General features: G+C 39.1%; 1 protein-coding gene across 9 annotated transcripts in view; it reads left to right on the forward strand.

Annotated features, from left to right (window-relative positions):
* Positions 1–24,936, forward strand: part of Sara (Smad anchor for receptor activation) — a 129,519-nt gene that overhangs the window by 76,365 nt on the left and 28,218 nt on the right. For all 9 annotated transcript variants that reach the window (XM_070096645.1, XM_070096644.1, XM_070096643.1 and 6 more), the window contains 5 exons: positions 2,927–3,111; positions 8,791–8,919; positions 9,136–9,240; positions 15,030–15,180; positions 18,026–18,123. In XM_070096645.1, coding sequence (XP_069952746.1) covers positions 2,927–3,111; positions 8,791–8,919; positions 9,136–9,240; positions 15,030–15,180; positions 18,026–18,123 — 668 coding nt within the window. The remainder of the gene's footprint in view (positions 1–2,926; positions 3,112–8,790; positions 8,920–9,135; positions 9,241–15,029; positions 15,181–18,025; positions 18,124–24,936) is intronic.

The following is a 24,936-nucleotide window of genomic DNA, read 5'->3' on the forward strand; positions in this document are numbered from 1 at the left end:
TTACATCAGATCAAGCTCATTTGTCAGGAATCTTTTTTTTTTCAAGGTAGTAGGTTGGTAGACAGCAACCATCCGGGGAAGTACTATTGTCTGCCAAATGACTCTGAAATGGAAACGTATTTGATTTACACAGTGGCAGGATTGCCAGTGTTTTTTCTTTGTCTCATAAACACGTAAAATGACAGGTACAATACACAAATAATCCGCACATAGGAGAGAGGAGCTTGTAACGACGTTTTGGTCCGACTTGGACCATTTACAAAGTCAGTGTGACTTTGTAAATGGTACAAGTCGGGCCGAAACGATGTTGTAAGTTTCTCTCTCCTATGTGTGGGTTATTTGTGTATTATTCCAGTTATGGTATTGTGTCTTTTTGTTATTTAATGACAGGTACATCTTGCCACTTATACTACATGTGCAGTTGTATGTGTGTATATACACACTCATTTGAGTTTTCTTATAATTTCTCTTAATAGTTCTTGTTCTTGTAGTGTTTTCTTTCATCTCTATATGGAAGTGGATGAGATTTCTTCCACTGTAAGCTGTGTGTAGTAAAAAGTGACTAAAATGCCAGGAGTAAGGAGCTGGTAACCCCTTCTCCTGTATAAATTATTAAAAGGGCAGTGGAGAAAATTTTCAAGGTGGGGTGTTTAAATGTGTATGGGTGTAGTATGGATATGACGAAATAATTGATTATGAATGTTTTGAATGAAAAGACGCCATATGTCCAGCTCTAAGTGAAACAAAGCTAATGGGGGTAGGAGAATTTCAGTGGGGAGGTGTAAATGGGATTAGATCAAGTGTGTCTGAGAGAATTAGAGCTAAGGAAGGAGATTGGATATTAGATTGGAGGGAGGGAGTATGGAGGAAGTAAATGTGTTCAGATATGTGTGAGTGGACTTTTCAGCAGATGGTTCTGTGAGAGATAAAGGAGAAAGAAGATGGGTGGTTCATTGAGACATTTGTGGAGACAAAGAACTTTATCCATGAAGGCAAAAGGGAAAATGTGCCAGAGAATAGTGGTACTAATGTTGTTGTATGGGTGTGAGACATGGGTTTTGTATGTTGCAGCATGAGGAGGCTGGAGGCAGTGGAGATGTCATGTTTGAGGGAATTGTGTGGTGTGAATATTATGCAGAGTTTGGAGATTAGGAGGTGTGGAGTTAGCAAAAGTATTATTCATAGGGCTGAGGAGGGGTTGTTGACGTTGTTTGGATGTTAGAGAGGACGGAAGAAAAATAGGATAATTATGAGGGCTTATAAATCTGGGATGGAAAGGTAGGGGTTGTCCTGGGAAAGGTTGGGGGGAGGGGGTAAAGGAGATTTTGAGTACTAGGGGCTTGGACATGCAACAGGTTTATGTGAGCCTGTTAAATAGGAGCGAATGGAGGCAAGTAGTTTTTATGATTTGATATCTGTTGGAGTGTGAGCAGGGTAACATTTATTAAGGGATTCAGGGAAACCACTTAGTTGGACTTGAGTCCTGGAGGTAGAAAGTACAGTGCCTACACTCTGAAGGTGTGAGAGAGTTCTGGTTTGAAGGGTCATTTGAAATGTGATGTCAGCATGCACTTCTGGTAAGACAGTGATTGAATGTGTGATGATGAAAGTGTTTTCTTTTTGGTCAGGTCACTCTACCTCTGTGGGAGACAGCCAGTGTTAAAAAAGTAGGACAATTTATACTTAGTGGATCCTGTATAAAACAGGTTTCTTTTTTCTTTAGTATTACTCAAACATACAAATCATAGTGAGCCATTGATTACAGCATAATTCAGGCAAAACATTCCACAAGTCAAAGTACTATGTAGACAGCTCATTTCACTTTCTCCTCCCCATTCAAGGATCCTATGACTAACGGGCCCATTGAATTGACAAGTCATTTACAAATGCAGCAGTTGTGTTAACAGTGATATAATAGTTCTAGTCCTTTTGTTTCCTACTACTGAAGCTTGTTTTCTTACATAGTTTCATGAATAGTTTACACAAATAACCCGCACATAAAAGAGAGAAGCTTACGACGACGGTTCATGAATGTGCGGCGTCTGGTTGTCTTTGTTGTGGACGTTTCGCCATCCAGTGGCTGGCTGGATGGCGAAGCGTCTACAATGGGGATGCCCGGGTGTTGTGCATGTGTCTTAATTTCATCTTCTCGGTATTATATACAATTCTTGTACTACTACTACTACTACTACTACTACTACTACTACTACTACTACTACTACTACTACTACTACTACTACTACTACTACTACTACTACTACTACTACTACTACTACTACTACTACTACTACTACTACTACTACTACTACTACTACTACTACTACTACTACTACTACTACTACTACTACTACTACTACTACTACTACTACTACTACTACTACTACTACTACTACTACTACTACTACTACTACTACTACTACTACTACTACTACTACTACTACTACTACTACTACTACTACTACTACTACTACTACTACTACTACTACTACTACTACTACTACTACTACTACTACTACTACTACTACTACTACTACTACTACTACTACTACTACTACTACTACTACTACTACTACTACTACTACTACTACTACTACTACTACTACTACTACTACTACTACTACTACGACCACCACCACCTCCACCTCTTCCTGCCTATATATAGCCGTTCTGCTCCACCTCTGTTAGTGTGACTTTGTCAATGGTCCAAGTCGGACCGAAACGTCGCCGTAAGCTTCTCTCTTTTATGTGCGGGTTATTTGTGTATCATTCCAGTCACGGTATTGTGCCTTTTTGTTATTTATGAATAGTTTAGTTATTACTGTGCTCCTCAAATTTCTCAAATTTAAGCAACTGCCTACATTGCAATGTTTTTCACAATGTATTCTTCATTTAACAAGAAAATTAAAAGAACTGTTATCTCTTTCAGGAAACCTTGTGTCAGAATTAGGCCACACAATTTTTACCGAACCAGAAGGATTTCTGGGGTCTCGGGAGCACGGTGGCTTCTTGTATATCCGACCCACGTTCCAGTGCCTGCGCAATTTGGTGTTGCCCCCCTCACCTTATATTTTTGCCGTCCTTATTCAGAAGTGGGAGACACCATGGGCAAAGGTGTGTTCCTTCTCATTTCTGTTTCCTTGGGTAGTGATGAAAAAAAAAAGTTAAAATTGGGACACGTCTTTCGAGTGGAATGTAAAGGTAAAATTTATTTAGTAAACATTACTTGCTGACTATAATTGTTTTACATGATGGTACAGTTTTCCTGATTAATCCGTTCAAAAAAGTCTGACAAAAACCGAATTACACAAAAACTGAAGCAATATTTCCCATTAGAAATAATGTAAATTCAATTAATCCATTCCAGACACCCAAAATTTTTATATTTTTTTTTTATTATCACACTGGCCAATTCCCACCAAGGCAGGGTGGCCCGAAAAAGAAAAACTTTCACCATCATTCACTCCATCACTGTCTTACCAGAAGGGTGCTTTACACTACAGTTTTTAAACTGCAACATTAACACCCCTCCCAAAAATATTAACAAAAAATACATTTTATAGATAACTGTAGTTTTACATACAGAAAACAATGAAATAAATATAAATGACTAATGAAATGGATAAATGAACATTTAACATTTACCTTTATTGAAGACTCTTGTTGGCATTTGGAAGATGGCGAGGAGGGGAGAGGGGACGGGGGGGAGGAGAGGTTATTGTTTGGCAGGGGAATCCCCATCCATAAGGAATTCAGTTATCAAGGCCCTATCCAGGGTTACTTTCCTTTGTCTTTTACTGGCACTAGGACCAGCTTGAGAGTCACTGGACCCCCGTCGCACAAAAAATCTGTTCAGAGAGGTTTGTTTCTGGCGTCTCTTTAAGATTTGCCTAAAATAGGACAAGGAATTGTCATTGAACGTGTTGCAGACACGGATTGCAACAGCTTCATTAGGGTGATATTTCTCCACAAAACTTTGCAACTCATTCCACTTTCCACACATGTCCTTAATCACTGAAAAAGGCACATTCTCCCCTCTCTCTTCCTCCTCTGAAGCAGTTTCCTCAGCTGCGATCTGTTGCTGTTCCAGTTGAAGGTCTTGCAGCTCTTCATTGGTTAGCTCTTCCCTGTTGTCATCCACCAACTCTTCCACATCCTGGTCACTCACATCCAAACCCATGGACTTTCCCAAAGACACAGTAGATTCCACAACAGGCATAGGGTCATTAGGGTCAGTCTCAAGACCTTCAAAATCCTTCTCTAGGACACATTCTAGCCACAATTTTCTCCAAGCGGAGTTCATTATCCTGGAAGTCACTCCCCTGCCAAGCTTTATCTATAAGGCAACATCAGCTTCCTTGATTTCTTTTTCCTTCGCCAGGATGGAACTGATTGTTGATGTGGACTTCCTGTACATCCTGATGAGATCGGCCACACGTATGCCACTTTCGTACTTTGCTACGAGTTCTTTCTTGAATTCTATCGTGTTTCTTGCTTTCTTTATCAAAGGGCTGGCACTCGGAACTTTCTTTGGCCCCATGGGGGCTTATTTAGCAGTCGCACTCAATAAACAAGCACAAAAAACAATGGATTATTTTGAAATGTTTTGGATGAACACACGGGGTGATGCTCACTCAACAAGAAACAAAGGCAGAGTCACGAACGCATGGGATGCTTTGTGTGGGCGCTTGATTCCGGGAAATTAGTGGCTGAGTCACGTGGGCAGGTGGATGAGTTCGGTACAGATAATTTTCAACTATGAAAACCGAGTGGGTGTACAAAAACTAGGACAAAATTTTGACGAGAAAAGTCGTCGAAAACCGAATCATATAAAAACTAGGGTATACGAAAACCGAGGTTTGACTGTAGGACTGCTGGTGTCTTTTTTTTGTGTGATAAACATGCAGGATAATAGGTATATCTTGCTACTTCTACTTACACTTAGGTCACACTACACGTGCATAGACACACACATATTTACACACCCACCTGGGTTTTCTTCTATTTTCTTAATAGTTCTTATTCTTCTTTATTTCCTTTTATGTCAATTGGAAAGTGGAACAGAATTTTTCTCTTAAGCCATGCGTGTTGTAAGAGGCGACTGAACTGCTGGGAGCAAGGGGCTAGTAACCCCTTCTCCTGTATAAATTACTAAATTTAAAAAGAAATACTTTGGTTTTTCTTTTTAGGTCACCCTGCCTCGGTGGGATACAGCCAGTTCATTGAAAAAAAGTAAGGATTATTACCATGTGTGTATGAAAAGAAAATAAGTAGCTGTGTGGGTTTTATAGCCTATTTGGTAGACTTGATTAGAGTGCAGGTTACATTCTTGGAAATTGGCATGTAATCTAGTTTAACCCTCTAACTATGTCCAGTGTACTAGTATACAGGTGCTGGTACTGTGTCCAACATACTAGTACACACAATTTTTTGTACCCATAAATCTGCTTCCTGCCAAATATTTTTGACTTTAGCACAACTCTGGTTAACTACTCGGGATGACTGTATGTCCACCGTACTAGTACGTCTCACTAGCAAAAGTGAACAAAGGACCCAGGAGCTGTTGTTCCCCCACCAGCTTCCCTTCCAGCAAACAATGTGCACAAGTAGCTCAAATATGACTTTTTTTTTGTTTTTTTCAACAAACCAGCCGTAACTCACCGAGGCAGGGTGGCCCTAAAAGAAAAATGAAAGTTTCTCTTTTTTTTTTAGTAATTTATACAGGAGAAGGGGTTACTAGCCCCTTACTCCCAGTATTTTAGTTGCATCTTACAATACGCATGGCATACGGAGGAAGAATTCTGTTCCACTTCCCCATGGAGATAAGAGGAAATAAACAAGAACTAGAAAAAAAAAATGGAAGAAAACCCAGAGGGGTGTGTATATATATGCTTGTACATGTATGTGTAGTGTGACCTAAGTGTAAGTAGTAGTAGCAAGACGTACCTGAAATCTTGCATGTTTATGAGACAGAAAAAAGGGCACCAGCATTCCTACTATCATGTAAAACAATTACAGGCTTTCGTTTCACACTCACTTGGCAGGATGGTAGTACCTTCTTGGTCGGTTGCTGTCTACCTTCCTATTACCTAGAAAATATGACTTATTCAGTCCAAATTTATTACACTTTTATGATACAGTGGAATTCAGCCATAAATCACACTTAAGTGTATTTAACCCAGGATAACACAGTCAAGTCAAACAGTGTGAATAATTTCCATGTTTTGATAAGTACAATTCTCTAAAATAATTGAAATATTTTAAGTATTCTCTGTACATAGCCTTAGAAGACCAAAGAGTAAAAAAAAAAATAATAATAAAAACCAATTATATCCTGTATATGCCATATGTATAGCATATTTTCCAAGTGAAGCAATGTCAGGAAAGCATTTCCCCATGTTTGAAGTGTTAAAACACCTTGAAACACACCTAATATCATAAGAAACTATTATATATAGTGTTAAACATTAAAAGCAGTTAAAAAAACAAAAAACTATCATATCTTGGTATCAATATACGTATTGCAAAATGTAAACATTACTGGCACTTTACACAGCTGTTGCCAATAAGTGATTATTTTTACTAACTACAGCATGCCATAAAATCGTAAGTTTTTATCAGATTTGACTCCTTTTAGTCTTACTTAATTGAGCAAAATCTGTCGAACTGTAAGAATTTTTTTTTTTTTTTTTTCAAACTTGCCACACCACCGGGAATTTTTTTTGCCCACTTGCCACAGCTAAGGGATTAACGCTAGCTAATTTGAAGACTTGTGGGAAACTTGTGTTACATTCCACTGACCTCCATAAAACCAAACATTTTTAAAGTTGTAAAACTTGAGAAATTATAACTTTTGTCTCACCTTATATTGTAATTGATGTTGCTTGCTGACTTGGAAGTGTATGAAGAGGGTTCATGTGGGTCTGCTGGGCTGAAGTAGATGAGTATTATTTGCTCATGTGTCTTTTTAAATCACTTTGTTGGTATTAGTTCCCATGTTTTATATCACCACTATCTGCACCAGACATTACACAATATCCTGTTTTAGACTCATTATTTCTGATGGTATAAATGTATAATTACCCAAGACCAACGAAGTGGGCAGTGTTAGTCATAAGTGTATTGTCCGAATGCATGTCTGAAACCTCTATTATCTTGGATACTGCTTAATTTTCTTGACACCTTCAACATCACCAGTACTGTGTTCCTTCTGGGTGCTACAGTTAATATCTAGAGATGAAACGGTGATAAATAGGCCTGAACTTGAATGAAAAACTCTTCAATTATGAAGCTCCTAGAAGGCAATAGGTGGAAGTGTGGATAGAGGAAAGAGGTACATTGCCTTCAATCAAAGCAAATAAAATGGCTCGCCCATAGGCCCAGTGGGGTAGAGGGAAAAAATCCACAGGAAGCTCCACAATGGCTTTGCATTTAAATTAATCTTTTCACATGCTTCATGGTGCTCAGTACCAATCCTTTTCGTCCTTGCTCTATTTCTCATTATAAATTCTCAGTCTTGCTAAGACGATCTTGTGCCATTTAATTGTGTGTTAACTGACAGTCCACTGTAATTACCAATACTTAAAACAGTTATAGTTACAGTAGTGTAAGTTATGCTTTTGGTGTCCTGTCTTCAATTAATTTGTTATACATGATCTTTAAATTTCCAATGATTGTGCTACTCACATTCTACTTCTCTGTTTGAGGAATCGACTTCCTATTGAAGAATAAGTGTCATGATACCATGGCTGGAACACTTCACTATTAATCCACAGTTTGGAGATTCAGGACATTATCAGTGGTGACCTGATGAAAGTCCTGGTTGTTTCAAAATATTGTCTAAATTTTGGGTTAAAAATGAAAGTGTGCTAAGTGTTTCTTTCTGTGCATTTTTACATAATTGGAAGTTTATGCCCACTTCTCCATGTTGAGAGTTACAAGGGAAACTTCTCATTTTTTTTTTTTAACATGTCGGCCATTTCCCACCAAGGCAGGGTGACCCAAAAGAAAGAAAAACCCAAAAAGAAAAAAAAAAACTTTAATTATCAGTCAACACTTTCACCATCACTCATACATAATCACTGTCTTTGCAGAGGTGCCCAAATATGACAGTTTAGATAGTCACTCCAAACTGCCAATATTCCAAACCCCTCCTTTAAAGTGCAGGCATTGTACTTCCCATTTCCAGGACTCAAGTCCAGCTAATGGTTTCCCTGAATCCTTTCACAAAATATTACCTTGCTCACACTCCAACAGCTCATCAGGTCCCAAAAACCATTCGTCTCCATTCATTCTAGCACACTTATGCATGCTTGCTGAAAATCCAAGCCCCTTACCCACAAAATCTCCTTTGCCCCCTCCCTCCAACCTTTTCGAAGATAACCCCTACCCTGCCTTCCTTTTCCTACAGATTTATACATTCTCAAGTCATTCTACTTTGCTCCACTCTCTTCAAATGACCAAACCACCTCAACAACCCCTCTTCAGCCCTCTGACTAATACTTTTAGTAACTCCACACCTCCTCCTAATTTCCACACTATAAATTCTCTGCATAATATTTACATCACACATTGCCCTTAGATAGGACATCTCCACTGTTTCCAACCACCTCCTTTGCTGTTTACACATATTTGATTTTTTATCATCTGCCTTTTTCCCATGCTTTAATATGAAGCATTTTCAAACTTTTTCATAATTCTTAACTTTGTAATAAATTTTGCTGCAGTTTACTGAGTTTTCTAAATTTCTCTCTTTTCTAAAAGAAGAAATAACAAAGGAAATCTTGTTTGCAGGTTTTTCCACTTCGTTTAATGCTGCGCATGGGTGCAGAGTTTCGCTACTATCCATGTCCTCTTGTGTCTGCACGCAACAGGAAACCAGTCTTTTGTGAGATTGGCCACACTATCATGAACCTTCTTGTGGTGTGTGTTAATCTTGCCAATTAAATGGCATTCTTTTATTGTAGCAGCTTTATGATTGGAATTTTTGTAAAAAAAAAAAAAAAAGATCTTGGTAAAATAAAAAGTTCCTTGTTTCTTTTCATTGAAATTTTTGTATGTACTTCCTGCTAAATATTAACTGGCATTATATAATATTGCACACTTCCACTAATAATAATAATACTTTACTTATTTTAGGATTTCCGTAATTATGCTTACACCGTCCCTGGTATTGAAGGATTTGTCATCCATATGGAAGATAAGAAAACCAGTTTACTTCTGCCAAAGAACAGATATGAACAGGTAATAAAAAGATGGAGTTTTTATGCATAAAATATTCACATTAATAAAGATAAGATATGTTTGTGTTATCTGGCTTCTTTCATACATGTGCATGTTTTAGCTAACTTTTTGTATTAACTGTTACAAAATTGTCTGGTCTCAGACCAGGTATTCAATCGGTGTTAGTAATTGTTATAGCAGGTAATGCTTTATTTAATGCTTACACTTTCTGACATAGCATGAATTGTTTGAGTGTTGAGTTTTCTTATATGATTGATTTTTGTTATTTAACACACTGGCCGTGTCCCGTTGAGGCAGGGTGACCTGAAAAAGAAACACTTTTACCATCATTCACACCATCACTGTCTTGCCAGAGGCTGGCAGATATGACAGTTTAAATGTCCCTCCAAACAGCAGATATCCCAAACCCTTTTTTTGTAGTGCAGGCATTGTCCTTCCCACCTCCAGGACTTAAGTCTGGCTAACCAGTTTCCTTAAATCCCTTCATAAAAATATTACCTTGCATTTAAGAGAAATAAATTTCTTCTATAAAATTTAAAACTTCAGTCTAATATTAATTAGTAAGTTGGTAGACAGCAACCACCTAGGGAGGTACTACCGTCCTGCCAAGTGAATGTAAAACAAAAGCCTGTAATTGTTTTACATGATGGTAGGATTGCTGGTGTTTTTTGTCTGTCTCAAAAATATGCAAGATTACAGGTATGTCTTGCTACTTCTACTTACACTTAGGTCACACTACACATACATGTACAAGTTTATTTATACACACTCATCTGAGTTTTCTTTGATTTTATCTTAATAGTTCTTGGTCTTATTACTTTTCCTTTTATATCCATGTGGAAGTGGAATAAGAATCTTTCCTCCGTAAGCCATGCATGTTGTAAAAGTCAACTAAAATGCCAGGAACAATGGGCTAGTAACCCCTTTTCTTGTAAAGATTACTAATAAGAATAAGAAGAAAATTGTCAAAGTGGGAAGTCTGAATGTGTGTGAATGTTGTGCAAATGATAAGAAAGAGATGATTGTGGATGTTATGAATGAGAAGAAGCTGGATGTCCTGGCTTTAAGTGAAACAAAGCTGAAGAGGGTAGGAGAGTTTCAGTGGAGAGGAATAAATGGGATTAGGTCAGGGGTTTCAAATAGAGTTAGAGCTAAAGAAGGAGTAGCAATAATGTTGAAGGATAAGATATGGCAGGAAAAGAGGGACTATAAATATATTAATTCAAGGATTAAGTGGAGTAAAATAAAGGTTGGATGTGAAAAGTGGGTTATAGTAAGTGTATGTGCACCTGGAGAAGAGAGAGGTGTAGAGGAGAGAGAGAGATTTTGGGAAATGAGTGAATGCATGGGGAGTTTTGAACCAAGTGTGAGAGTACTTGTGGTTGGGGATTTCAATGCTAAAGTGGGTAAAAATGTTGTGGAGGGAGTAGTAGGTGCCAGGGGTAAATGTAAATGGGGAGCCTTTAATTGAGCTATGTGTAGAAAGAGATTTAGTAATAAGTAATACATATTTTATGAAAAAGAGGATAAATAAATATACAAGGTATGATGTAGCACGTAATGAAAGTAGTTTGTTAGATTATGTATTGGTGGATAAAAGGTTAATGGGTAGACTCCAGGATGTACATGTTTATAGAGGGGCAACTGATATATCGGATCATTATTTAGTTGTAGCTACAGTTAGAGTAAGAGGTAGATGGGACAAGAGGAAGGTGGCAACAACAAGCAGGAGGGAAGTGAAAGTGTATAAACTAAGGGAGGAGGAAATTCGGGTGAGATATAAGCGACTATTGGCAGAAAGGTGGGCTAGTGCGAAGATGAGTAGTGGGGGGGGGGGTTAAAGAGGGTTGGAATAGTTTTAAAAATGCAGTATTAGAATGTGGGGCAGAAGTTTGTGGTTATAGGAGGGTGGGGGCAGGAGGAAAGAGGAGTGATTGGTGGAATGATGAAGTAAAGGGCATGATAAAAGAGAAAAAGGTAGCTTATGAGAGGTTTTTACAAAGCAGAAGTGTTATAAGAAGAGCAGAGTATATGGAGAGTAAAAGAAAGGTAAAGAGAGTGGTGAGAGAGTGCAAAAGGAGAGCAGATGATAGAGTGGGAGAGGCACTGTCAAGAAATTTTAATGAAAATAAGAAAAAATTTTGGAGTGAGTTAAACAAGTTAAGAAAGCCTAGGGAAAATATGGATTTGTCAGTTAAAAACAGAGTAGGGGAGTTAGTAGATGGGGAGATGGAGGTATAGGGTAGATGGCGAGAATATTTTGAGGAACTTTTAAATGTTAAGGAAGAAACAGAGGCAGTAATTTCATGCACTGGTCAGGGAGGTATACCATCTTTTAGGAGTGAAGAAGAGCAGAATGTAAGTGTGGGGGGGGTACGTGAGGCATTACGTAAAATGAAAGGGGGTAAAGCAGCTGGAACTGATGGGATCATGACAGAAATGTTAAAAGCAGGGGGGGATATAGTGTTGGAGTGGTTGGTACTTTTGTTTAATAAATGTATGAAAGAGGGGAAGGTACCTAGGGATTGGCAGAGAGCATGTATAGTCCCTTTATATAAAGGGAAAGGGGACAAAAGAGACTGTAAAAATTATAGAGGAATAAGCTTACTGAGTATACCAGGAAAAGTGCACGGTAGGGTTATTGAAAGAATTAGAGGTAAGACAGAATGTCGGATTGCAGATGAGCAAGGAGGTTTCAGAGTGGGTAGGGGATGTGTAGATCAAGTGTTTACATTGAAGCATATATGTGAACAGTATTTAGATAAAGGTAGGGAAGTTTTTATTGCATTTATGGATTTAGAAAAGGCATATGATAGAGTGGATAGAGGAGCAATGTGGCAGATGTTGCAAGTATATGGAATAGGTGGTAAGTTATTAAATGCTGTAAAGAGTTTTTATGAGGATAGTGAGGCTCAGGTTAGGGTGTGTAGAAGAGAGGGAGACTACTTCCCGGTAAAAGTAGGTCTTAGACAGGGATGTGTAATGTCACCATGGTTGTTTAATATATTTATAGATGGGGTTGTAAAAGAAGTAAATGCTAGGGTGTTCGGGAGAGGGGTGGGATTAAATTTTGGGGAATCAAATTCAAAATGGGAATTGACACAGTTACTTTTTGCTGATGATACTGTGCTTATGGGAGATTCTAAAGAAAAATTGCAAAGGTTAGTGGATGAGTTTGGGAATGTGTGTAAAGGTAGAAAGTTGAAAGTGAACATAGAAAAGAGTAAGGTGATGAGGGTGTCAAATGATTTAGATAAAGAAAAATTGGATATCAAATTGGGGAGGAGGAGTATGGAAGAAGTGAATGTTTTCAGATACTTGGGAGTTGACATGTCGGCGGATGGATTTATGAAGGATGAGGTTAATCATAGAATTGATGAGGGAAAAAAGGTGAGTGGTGCGTTGAGGTATATGTGGAGTCAAAAAACGTTATCTATGGAGGCAAAGAAGGGAATGTATGAAAGTATAGTAGTACCAACACTCTTATATGGGTGTGAAGCTTGGGTGGTAAATGCAGCAGCGAGGAGACGGTTGGAGGCAGTGGAGATGTCCTGTTTAAGGGCAATGTGTGGTGTAAATATTATGCAGAAAATTCGGAGTGTGGAAATTAGGAGAAGGTGTGGAGTTAATAAAAGTATTAGTCAGAGGGCAGAAGAGGGGTTGTTGAGGTGGTTTGGTCATTTAGAGAGAATGGATCAAAGTAGAATGACATGGAAAGCATATAAATCTATAGGGGAAGGAAGGCGGGGTAGGGGTCGTCCTCGAAAGGGTTGGAGAGAGGGGGTAAAGGAGGTTTTGTGGGCAAGGGGCTTGGACTTCCAGCAAGCGTGCGTGAGCGTGTTAGATAGGAGTGAATGGAGACGAATGGTACTTGGGACCTGACGATCTGTTGGAGTGTGAGCAGGGTAATATTTAGTGAAGGGATTCAGGGAATCCGGTTATTTTCATATAGTCGGACTTGAGTCCTGGAAATGGGAAGTACAATGCCTGCACTTTAAAGGAGGGGTTTGGGATATTGGCAGTTTGGAGGGATATGTTGTGTATCTTTATATGTGTATGCTTCTAGACTGTTGTATTCTGAGCACCCCTGCAAAAACAGTGATAATGTGCGAGTGTGGTGAAAGTGTTGAATGATGATGAAAGTATTTTCTTTTTGGGGATTTTCTTTCTTTTTTGGGTCACCCTGCCTCGGTGGGAGACGGCCGACTTGTTGAAAAAAAAAAAAAAAAAATTCAGGGAAACCGGTTATTTTTATATAGCCGGACTTGAGTCCTGGAAATGGGAAGTACAATGCCTGCACTCTAAAGGAGGGGTTTTGGATATTTGCAGTTTGGAGGGATATGTTGTGTATCTTTATACGTATATGCTTCTAAACTGTTGTGTTCTGAGCACCTCTGCAAAAACAGTGATTATGTGTGAGTGAGGTGAAAGTGTTGAATGATGATGAAAGTATTTTCTTTTTGAGGATTTTCTTTCTTTTTGGGTTACCCTGCCTCAGTGGGAGACGGCTGACTTGTTGAAAAAAAAATGGTAAATAAATATACTCTGAATGTTTTTCAGGTAAGTCATTAAATTTATTATTTCAGCTCTTTTGTCTGCAGTAATTACAGTAGTCCCCCTGCATCCACGGATGATACTGTCCAAGTTCTTTCGTGGATACTTGAAACCATTGATAGTAGCGAACCCTATTTTAAGTTGTGTTTTGTTTACTTGTAGTATACCTATGATAAACTTTAATTGATAAATTATTCACAATATGCACACTGATGGGAAGCATGTCACGGCTTCTCTTAGGCTTTGAAGAACTGCGAGTATCATTACATTTGCACTTTGGTGTCATTATTAAGTAAAATTAGGGGTTATTTGAGGGCTACAGTAAACCATGAATAACTGAAACCATGGAAACGGAATCTGTGGATACGGGGGTTCTACTGTACTTACTTGTAACCACCTCTTGGAGTTATTGGAAATGAGCACCAGTCCGGCTCTTGGTCCCATCTCTTGTGACCAAATGACTTGATTCACCATCATTTGCTCTATTACTGTCTTACCAAAGGTACATTGATGCTACAGTTCAGATGCCCCTCCAGTCTGCAGATATCATCACTCTTCCTCTTGTGTTCAGCCACTGTACTTTCCACCTCTAGGACTTATGGCTGGCTAACTGGTTTCCCTGAATCCCTTCATAAATGTTACCTTGCTTACACTCCAACAGCTGATCAAGTCCTAAATAACCCATTTGCCTCCACTCCTATGCAACATACTCACACATGCCTGTTAGATGTCCAAGCCCCTTGCTTTTAGTTTTTCTACCAGGACAGGGGGAAAAGTTTCAAAATTCATCTCCAGGTAATTATTTTGTTAGATTTGGATGTGTATTTTGTATATGTAAATGTCCAGGATTGACTAGAGCTTCATTTAATGTTCTTTGCCAAATTTTTGGTTAATGTTGAATGTGTAATAGTGTTTGATGAGCTACATTCCACAACACTGAAAGTCAGCTAATTGGTTATACTTTTTTATATTATTGTGGTTGGATTTTTTGACACAAGGATGGCAAAATACTGTAAGGTACACTCACTATTTTTCTCAATACAACATTTCATCATTGCCTTTAAAGTACCGGGCTAATGCTCAAAATAGCATATTCGATGCACAATAGTATTTATTTATTGATTTATTTTATATTCTTTAATTACAAAAGTTACTATATACATTTTTTAATGAGTGTATCACTTTTACTACCACTGGTTTTCATCCTCCTTATCTTCTTGTGTATTGTATATCAGGTAACGAAGGCCCTGAGCAATAGTAATGACCACGTTCTGGCCCTTGGGGCCAACTTTAGTCCCCAAGCTGACTCCCACTTGGTTACCATTGAGAATGATGATGGCCACTACTCCACCCAGGCCATAAATATTCATAATCGGCCACGTAGAGGTGAGCAGTTTTTTTGCTTTTATTATAGTGTTAATAAATGTATGATCCTCCAGTTTTACTTGGCAAAACAAATGCAGCTCCTCCTCCTCCTCCTCCTCCTCCTCTTCCTCCTCCTCCTCCTCCTCCTCCTCCTCCTCCTCCTCCTCCTCCTCCTCCTCTTCCTCCTCCTCCTCCTCTTCCTCCTCCTCCTCTTCCTCCTCCTCCTCCTCCTCCTCCTCTTCCTCCTCCTCCTCTTCCTCCTCCTCTTCCTCCTCCTCCTCCTCTTCCTCCTCCTCCTCCTCTTCCTCCTCCTCCTCCTCTTCCTCCTCCTCCTCCTCCTCTTCCTCCTCCTCCTCCTCCTCCCTCGTCCTCTCTCCTGCTCCTCCCTCCTCCTCTCTCCTGCTCCTCCCTCCTCCTCTCTCCCTCCTCCTCCCTCTCCCTCCTCCTCCTCCTCCCTCCTCCTCCTCCTCCCTCCTCCTCCTCCCTCCTCCTCCTCCCTCCTCCTCCCTCCTCCTCCTCCCTCCTCCTCCTCCCTCCTCCTCCTCCCTCCTCCTCCCTCCTCCCTCCTCCTCCCTCCCTCCTCCTCCTCCCTCCTCCTCCCTCCTCCCTCCTCCTCCCTCCTCCCTCCTCCTCCCTCCTCCCTCCTCCTCCCTCCTCCCTCCTCCTCCCTCCTCCTCCTCCCTCCTCCTCCCTCCTCCTCCTCCTCCTCCTCCTCCTCCTCCCCCTCCTCCTCCTCCCTCCTCCTCCTCCTCCTCCTCCTCCTCCCTCCTCCTCCTCCTCCTCCTCCTCCTCCTCCTCCTCCTCCTCCTCCTCCTCCTCCTCCTCCTCCTCCTCCCTCCTCCTCCTCCTCCTCCTCCCTCCTCCTCCTCCTCCTCCTCCTCCCTCCTCCTCCTCCTCCTCCTCCCTCCTCCTCCTCCTCCTCCTCCCTCCTCCTCCTCCTCCTCCCTCCTCCTCCCTCCTCCTCCTCCCTCCTCCTCCCTCCTCCTCCCTCCTCCTCCTCCCTCCTCCTCCTCCCTCCTCCTCCTCCCTCCTCCTCCTCCCTCCTCCTCCTCCCTCCTCCTCCTCCCTCCTCCTCCTCCCCCTCCTCCCCCTCCTCCCTCCTCCTCCTCCTGGTTTTTCTCATAACCCTTCCCCCCCCAACCCCTTATTTCTTTCCATATCTTGCACTATTCCCATACCCTCTTTGTTATTAACTTATTTAACCATACTTTAACAGTAGTTATAATATAATCTTGGAATCATATTTTAGTTTCTTGTATTGTTTATTGATGATTATCTGAGTGAAAAAGGTAAGGAGTAAGAAATGGACACTGTTATGATAATTTTGTTGGAGTGGTATTGGATTGATATTTCTCCAGGAGTTTGAACATGAATATTGTTCCCCTTAAAAATAAACAAATATTTTCTGATATTATGTGAATTACCCCCCCCCCCCCTTCCCTTTTTTTTTTTTTTTTTTTCCATCATCATGGGATTCTACTATTCCTCTGGGGAGTCTTGTAGCTCAGTTGGTAGTGCACTCAGCTTACATATTGAGTGTTGGTGGTTTAATCCCTGGTAAGGGTGAAAATGTTGGTGTGGTTCTTTAACCCCTTCAGGGTCCAAGGCCAAAATCTGAAGTGGTGCCCCAGTGTTCAAGAATTCTCAAAAAAAAAAAAAATTATTTTTTCTTATGAAATGGTAGAGAATCTTTTTGTGAAGGTAATTAAACAAAAAGTACGAAATTTGATGGAAAATTGACGAAATTATGCTCTCGCGAATTTTGATGTGTCAGCGATATTTACGAATCGGCGATTTTGCCGACTTTGACTCCCATTTTAGGCCAATTACTTTATTCCAGTCGACCAAATTCTTAGCTATTTCACTAGTATTACTTCTATTCTATCGATTGAGCACAAGAAATCGCCAAGTCAACTGCTTCAACTACAAAAAAAAGTGATCGGAAATTGGTAATTTGGCCAATTTAACACAAAGTTCAAAATATTCCAATTTCAAAATAAGGTCCAGAATAAACAATGTAGGTATTCCTGGCACTAAACTAACATTTCCTCTGTTCATTAGTTACATTTTTAGGCTTTACAAATAAATTCCATTTTGATTTTTTATTCACATAATGAATTTTTATTCACACCAAAAAATAGAAGATTTACTGTTATGCAATATTGTAATAATTGTATAAATATCATCACCATATTTGTGAATGTATATTAGACCCACCAGCTGGCGTGTATTAGATGTGTGAGGTCGTTTGTTTACTCTTGAACATCGGCAAAAATTTAACATTTCTGCTACTTTGAGCTCAATTTCAAGCCATTTCCAGTGCTAAAACCAATCAAAGTCATCTCTATTTCTATCAAATGAGACCAAGAAATCGCAAGTACAACTATAAAAAACATACGAAAAAACACTGCAAAGCCGCTGTTTTAATCGAAAATCATGGTCTCAGTTTTTTCTCTCATTTTACACAGTGTGCTGCAGGATTTGTTTTATGTGGTGCACACATACCACATAGATGTATTCTCTCATATCTAGGCTCAAATGTACCACTTACAGTTTATCAGAGTGAGCTGAGCTCATGGCGTAGATCTACGGTTTGGACCCTGAACATAAAGCCGTAGATCTACAGGACGGACCCTGAAAGGGTTAAGACACCTGCTCCCCCTGTTCACCTAGTAGTTAGTAGGTACATAGGTGTTAGCAGATTGGTGTGGGTTGCAGCCTGGGACAGAAGTAACCTAAGTTGCCCAGAATGCTCTGCATAACCAGGGGCTTTCTATATAGTATGCTATTGATGTCAGCTATGGTCTATATAAGTTGTATCATGTACTTGTAGAAAGATTATTTATTTATTTATTTATATTTGCAGTGACGGGAGCAAGTTTTATTGTCTTTAATGGTGCCCTGAAGACAACTTCTGGTCTATCTGCAAAGTCCTCCATTGTAGAAGATGGTCTTATGGTTCAGGTATTGTTTTTATATTCCTGTTAAATATTTGATGAAGCAAAATTCTTTATTTCTGTAAATGCTCTGTATTTGCTATTTCCTTGACCTGTGATGTAGTTAAATATACCTGTTGTGTGTATTTTGAGATTTTGGGCCTTGGATAACCCTCTGAGGGTCAGTACCCCTGATCTCAAACTTGGTCTCAGCGTTGGGGAATTTAAAAAAAAAATATATATTTTTTTTTCTTATGAATTGATAGAGAATCTTTTTGCTGAAGGTAATAAAACCAAAAGTACAAAATTTCATGGAATTAAGTTCTCACGAAGTTAGTGGTCTCAGAGATATTTACACATCAGTGATTTTGCCCACTTTGAGCCCTATTTTCAGCCAGTTCCAGTCGACCAAACTCAATTATTTTACTAGTATTCCTTCTATTCTGTCGATTGAGTACAAGAAACTGCTAATTTACCTAATTCAGCTACCCAATAAAATGATCAGAAATTAGTAATTTGGCCAGTTTCACACAAAATTCAAAAATTGCCAATTTCAAAATAATGTCAAGAATAAACAGTGTAGACATTTCTGGTACTAAAACAATATTTCCTGTTTATTAGTCATGTTCTCAGGCCTTTCCTGCATTATGCTTGCTTTCCATTTTGAATTCTTGTTCACGCAAAGAATTATAAGATTTACTGTTAAGCAGGCTACTGCATTATTCTAAAAATTGTATAACTAATGTCAGCGCATTTGTGGACACGTAATAGACTGACCAGTTGGATGCGTATTGGACAAGTGATGTAATTTATGTACTCTGGAATATTGTCAAAAATCAAACATTTCTGCTACTTTGAGCTCAATTTCAAGCTACTTTCAGTCCTGAAACCAATCAAAATCATCTCTATTTCTGTAATATATCTTCCATTTTATCATATAACACCAAGAAACCAAGAATACAATATGTTAAGTAAAAGGACACTAGTGCAACTAATGTGACATTTTATTGTGGCAACGTTGCATTGCACTCGTGTCCTTTTACTTAACATATTGTCGGCAATTCTACCAACATTAGTACAAGAACTGAACAGTAAAAACTGTATGAAAATACACCACAGAGTCGCTGTTTTAAACCAAAACATGGTCGCAGTTTTTTCCCCTTATACATTGCTTACTGTAGAATTTTTTTATATGGTGCACACTTACCGCATAGACCCAGTCTCTCATATCTAGGCCCAAATTTACTACATGCAACTTAACTGAATAAGCTCAGCTCACGGCATAGAATTACTGGACCAACCTGGGCTTCAAAGCCATAGTACTACAGGACCAACCCTAAAAGGGTTAAATAATATCTTTTTGCTTTGTGTTTGTAAATCTTTAATGCCTAGTTTTTCTTGGTGCTCTTTACTCTCTGTCAGGCAGCTTTAAAATAGCAATTAATTTTGTTGTGTTCTTTTGCTTTTAATTTTTAGATTGCACTGTCGTATACATGTCCTCCATTCCTTTGATCTATTCCAGTTTTTCTCTCTCTGTTTCCATTCTTTTGAGCTATCCCATTTTTTTTCTCTGTTTTGCTCTTAAAATTTTTTGTCTACTTGATGAAGTATTTGGGATTAATTTGGATCTTGTAATATTTGCTACATTTCATATTATTTTTTCTTCTATCAAAATCTCTTAGTTTCTTTTTTATTATACATAAGATCTAATGAGAATTAACTGAAAGAATGTGCTGCAGTTGGAGGGTAATCTTGAGTTATGTTGTCAGCACACTTCTGGCAAGACAACAGTTGAATGAATGATGGTGAATGTGTTGTCTTCTTTGGGTCACCCTACCTTGGTAAGAGGTGGACTAGTGAGCTTAAAAAAAAAAAAAGACATGGATGCATGATATTACTTAGGTTTAACATATTTGTAGATGGGTTTGTGAAAGAAATGAATGCTGAGGTGTTGGGAAGGGATGTTGGATTAACAGATGTTGGATTTGATTCAAAACAGTAGTTACCACAGTTACTCTTTGCTGATAACACAGTTCTTTTGGAAGAATCTGAAGACAAGTTGCAATTTGAGAGGGTATGCACGTGAAGGAAATTAATAGTGAATGCAAAGAAGAGCAAAGGGATGAGGGTAACAAAAAAGTTAAAACAGTAATAGAGATATTATCAAATTGGAAGGAGGGAGTATGGAGGAAGTTGATATATTTAGTTATTTGGGGGTGGACATGTCAAAAGAAGGGTCAGTCAAAAAAGAGGTGAATCATAGAATAGAGGAGGATGTTAAAAGCAGATGGTATTTTGAAGCTTATCTCTAGAAGCTAAAAAGAGAATGTATCAGAGTATGGTAGTACCAGCACTGCTACCTGAGTATGGTAGTACCAATACTGTTACCAGAGTATGGTGGTACCAATACTGTTACCAGAATATGGTGGTACCAATACTGTTACCAGAGTATAGTGGTACCAACACTGTTGCCAGAGTATAGTGGTACCAACACTGTTACCAGAGTATAGTGGTACCAACACTGTTACCAGAGTATAGTGGTACCAACACTGTTACCAGAGTATAGTGGTACCAACACTCTTACTAGGGTATAGTGGTACCAACATTACCAGAGTATGGTGGTACCAGCACTGTTACCACAGTATGGTGATACCAGCACTGTTACCAGAATATGGTGGTACCAACGCTTTCACCAGAGTATGGTGGTACCAACACTTTTACCAGCTAACTGGTTTTACCAAATCTCTGTAAATGTTACTATGCTCTCACTGCAACAAGACATCAGGTCATAAGTACCACTTGCCTCCACTCCTGTCTCAAAACCCTTACCCAACCTCCTCCTCCTCTCTACTTCAGATTTACATACCCTCTTAGTCATCCCGTTTTGCTCAACCCTCTTTATGTGCCCCAATCACCTCCTTTGATATACCTTTGATAAGCTTCAAGAGTCTTATTACTCACAGAGCCCGGCCATGGGCCAGGCTCGTCTGGTGCTTGCCTGGACATCCAGGCTGTTGCTACTGGAGACCCCTCTGCCCCACACTCAGCAACTCCGAATATATAGTCTCCTCTAAAATATTAGTTTTATTAATTAATATGTCCTGCTCCTTCTATTCTTCTGTTGATGCCAGTTTATTTAATTGTAGTACAGGTCCGCCATCACGAATCCGGCAATCAGTTATTTGGTTCCTTCAGTTATTCGGCACTAATTTTGGCTAGCATAATTTCAAATTTCCAGGGTCGCCACACCAACCTGCTGGTACTGTTTGGTGGCGCTGCTTGCTGCATAAGTCATTCCAATTTCTTTTTCTCCATTTATTGTTTTAAACTGCTTACTTTTAGCCCTAGCCATGGTTCCAATGAATAAAAGAAATGCTTCTCATTATGTAAAGCACCTACACAGTACATTATCCATTAAAGATAAGGTGGCTTTGAAGCCACTGTCGGTTGCCATGAGCTCAGTCTCATGAAGCAGGAGAATACGCTTTATTATTACGCAAATATCAACATTACAGCTTATTTGCCTATCACAATTGATCTAATATGACATAAGAAACAATATAAATAACATAAAACATGTTAAATACTCCAGAATGAATAATATTTGGCATAACACCGAGCAGTTCGACAGAGTTATGAAGAGGATATGGTAAACAAATACCATTCTTCTATCCTTGTCTTGGTGGCTTATATTAGAGAAAACGGAGTGTAGCACAGGGCTAACTATGATATACACTTGTACTCCTCCATAAACATGAAACAAAAAAGTTATTTTCTCTCTATAGATTATCACACATAGCAGCATATGTGTAGGGAACCTAGGATAACCCCAAAAAAGTCAACGTGGCTTATTTTTAGTACCCGGCTTGGGTTAGCCATATATGATTTTTGGTAAATATTCGATTCCCAGCCAGGGTAGAAACATTAGGCGTGTTTCTTTACACCTGTTGTCTATGTTTACCCATCAGTAAATGGGTACCTGGGTGTTAGTCGACTAGTGTGGGTGTTATCCTGGGACACTGACCTAATTTTCTTGAAATACTCAGCATAACAAGTGCCTTTCTATACAGTAGTATGTCACTGATGTCAGCTGTATACCTCGTACATGTATGTGTAGTAAATAAAGATATTATTAATATTATTATTATTATTATTATTATTATTATTATTATTATTATTATTATTATTATTATTATTATTATTATTATTATTATTATTATTATTATTATTATTATTATTTTCTCAGTTGTTTGTTGGGTTATCTTATTCAAACTTGGGCAATGTATGATGGAAAGATACTTCTTCACATACACCAAAAATGATAGGGAGTGCAGTAAACTTCTATGGGACGAAATTCATAAGGCATCTACATACGAAAATGTTGTGCTAATGTGAGATTTCAACTATAGACAGATTGACTGGAGCAGTTTGACAGGAAATTTAGAGTCAGGTGACTTTCTTGATACGATCCAGGATTGTTTTTTAAAGCAGTTTGTGACAGAGCCAACTAGGGAAAATAACCTCCTTGACTTGGTTCTTGCCAGTAGGGAAACACTAATTAATAATCTTGAGGTTAATGATGAGCTTGGGGAAAGTGATCACAAATCACTCAGTTTTAATATATCATGGAATTCCCCTAATAATGGCAATCAAGTCTCCGTCCCAGACTTTTGCTTGGCTGATTTCATAGGACTGAAAAATTACTTAGGTGGGCTGAACTGGAATGACCTGACTAAGGGTCAGGTAGGTGGTGATGGTTGCTGATATGATGCTTTCCAGGGCATAGTTCTAGCTGCTCAGTCAAATTATGTTCCAAATAGGGAAATCAGATCAAATAAAAATGATCCTAAATGGATGAACAATAGATTAAAATATCTGATTGGTCAAAAGAGAGGCATATATAGGCAAATCAAAAGAGGAGAGGAGCAATTAAGAAATCGATATGTTCAGTTAAAGAGAGAAATAAAAAAGGGAATTAGAAAAGCAAAAAGAGATTATGAGGTTAAAGTTGCAAGAGAATCGAAGACTAACCCAAAAGGATTCTTTCAGGTATACAGAAGTAAGATCAGAGACAAGATAGGCCCACTCAAAAGTTCCTCGGGTCAGCTCACTGACAGTGATAAGGAATTGTGTAGAATTTTTAACACATACTTCCTCTCAGTTTTTACACAGGAGGATACCAGCGATATTCCAGAAATGATAAATTATGTAGAACAGGACGATAATAAACTGTGCACGATTAGGGTCACAAGTGACAAATAGATAAATTAAAACCTAACAAATCCCCAGGCCCTGATGAACTGTATGCAAGGGTTCTAAAGGAATGTAAAGCGGAGCTTAACAAACCTTTGGCTAATCTTTTCAACATATCACTACAAACTGGCATGGTGCCAGATAATGGAAAATGGCAAATGTGATACCTATTTTCAAAGCAGGTGACAGGTCCTTAGCTTCGAACTATAGACCAATAAGCCTAACCTCCATAGTGGGAAAATTTATGGAGTCAATAATTGCCGAGGCAGTTCGTAGCCACCTTGAAAAGCATAAATTAATCAACGAATCTCAGCATGGTTTTACAAAGGGGCATTCCTGCCTTACAAATTTATTAACTTTTTTCACTAAGGTATTTGAGGAGGTAGATCATGGTAATGAATATGATATTGTGTATATGGACTTCAGTAAGGCTTTTGACAGGGTCCTACATCAGAGACTATTGAGGAAAATTAAGGCACATGGAATAGGAGGAGAAATTTTTTCCTGGATAGAGGCATGGTTGACAAATAGGCAGCAGAGAGTTTGCATAAATGGGGAGAAATCAGAGTGGGGAAGCGTCACGAGCGGAGTTCCACAGGGGTCAATGTTGGGCCCCCTGCTGTTCACAATCTACATAAACTACATAGATGAGGGCATAAAGAGTGACATCAGCAAGTTTGCCGATGACACCAAAATAGGCCGTCGAATTCATTCTGATGAGGACATTAGAGCACTCCAGGAAGATTTGAATAGACTGATGCAGTGGTCGGAGAAGTGGCAGATGCAGTTTAATATAGACAAATACAAAGTTCTAAATGTTGGATAGGACAATAACCATGCCACATATAAACTAAATAATGTAGATCTTAATATTACAGATTGCGAAAAAGATTTAGGAGTTCTGGTTAGCAGTAATTTGAAACCAAGACAACAGTGCATAAGTGTTCGCAATAAAGCTAATAGAATCCTTGGCTTCATATCAAGAAGCATAAATAATAGGAGTCCTCAGGTTGTTCTTCAAATCTATACATCCTTGTTAGGCCTCATTTAGATTATGCTGCACAGTTTTGGTCACTGTATTACAGAATGGATATAAATGCTCTGGAAAATGTACAAAGGAGGATGACAAAGTTGATCCCATGTATCAGAAACCTTCCCTATGAGGATAGACTAAGGGCCCTGAATCTGCACTCTCTAGAAAGATGTAGAATTAGGGGGGATATGATTGAGGTGTATAAATGGGAGACAGGAATAAGTAAAGGGGATGTAAATAGTGTGCTGAAAATATCTAGCCTAGACAGGACTCGCAGCAGTGGTTTTAAGTTGGTAATAGAGTTGTGGATGAGTGGAACAAACTCCCAAGTACAGTTATAGAGGCCAGAACATTATGTAGCTTTAAAAATAGGTTGGATAAATACATGAGTGGATGTGGGTGGGTGTGAGTTGGACCTGATAGCTTGTGCTACCAGGTCGGTTGCCGTGTTCCTCCCTTAAGTCAATGTGACCTGACCTGACTAGGTTGGGTGCATTGGCTTAAGCTGGTAGGAGACTTGGACCTGCCTCACATGGGCCAGTAGGCCTGCTGCAG

The sequence above is a fragment of the Cherax quadricarinatus genome, chromosome 54, assembly GCF_038502225.1.
Source record: "Cherax quadricarinatus isolate ZL_2023a chromosome 54, ASM3850222v1, whole genome shotgun sequence".
Lineage (NCBI taxonomy): Eukaryota > Metazoa > Arthropoda > Malacostraca > Decapoda > Parastacidae > Cherax > Cherax quadricarinatus.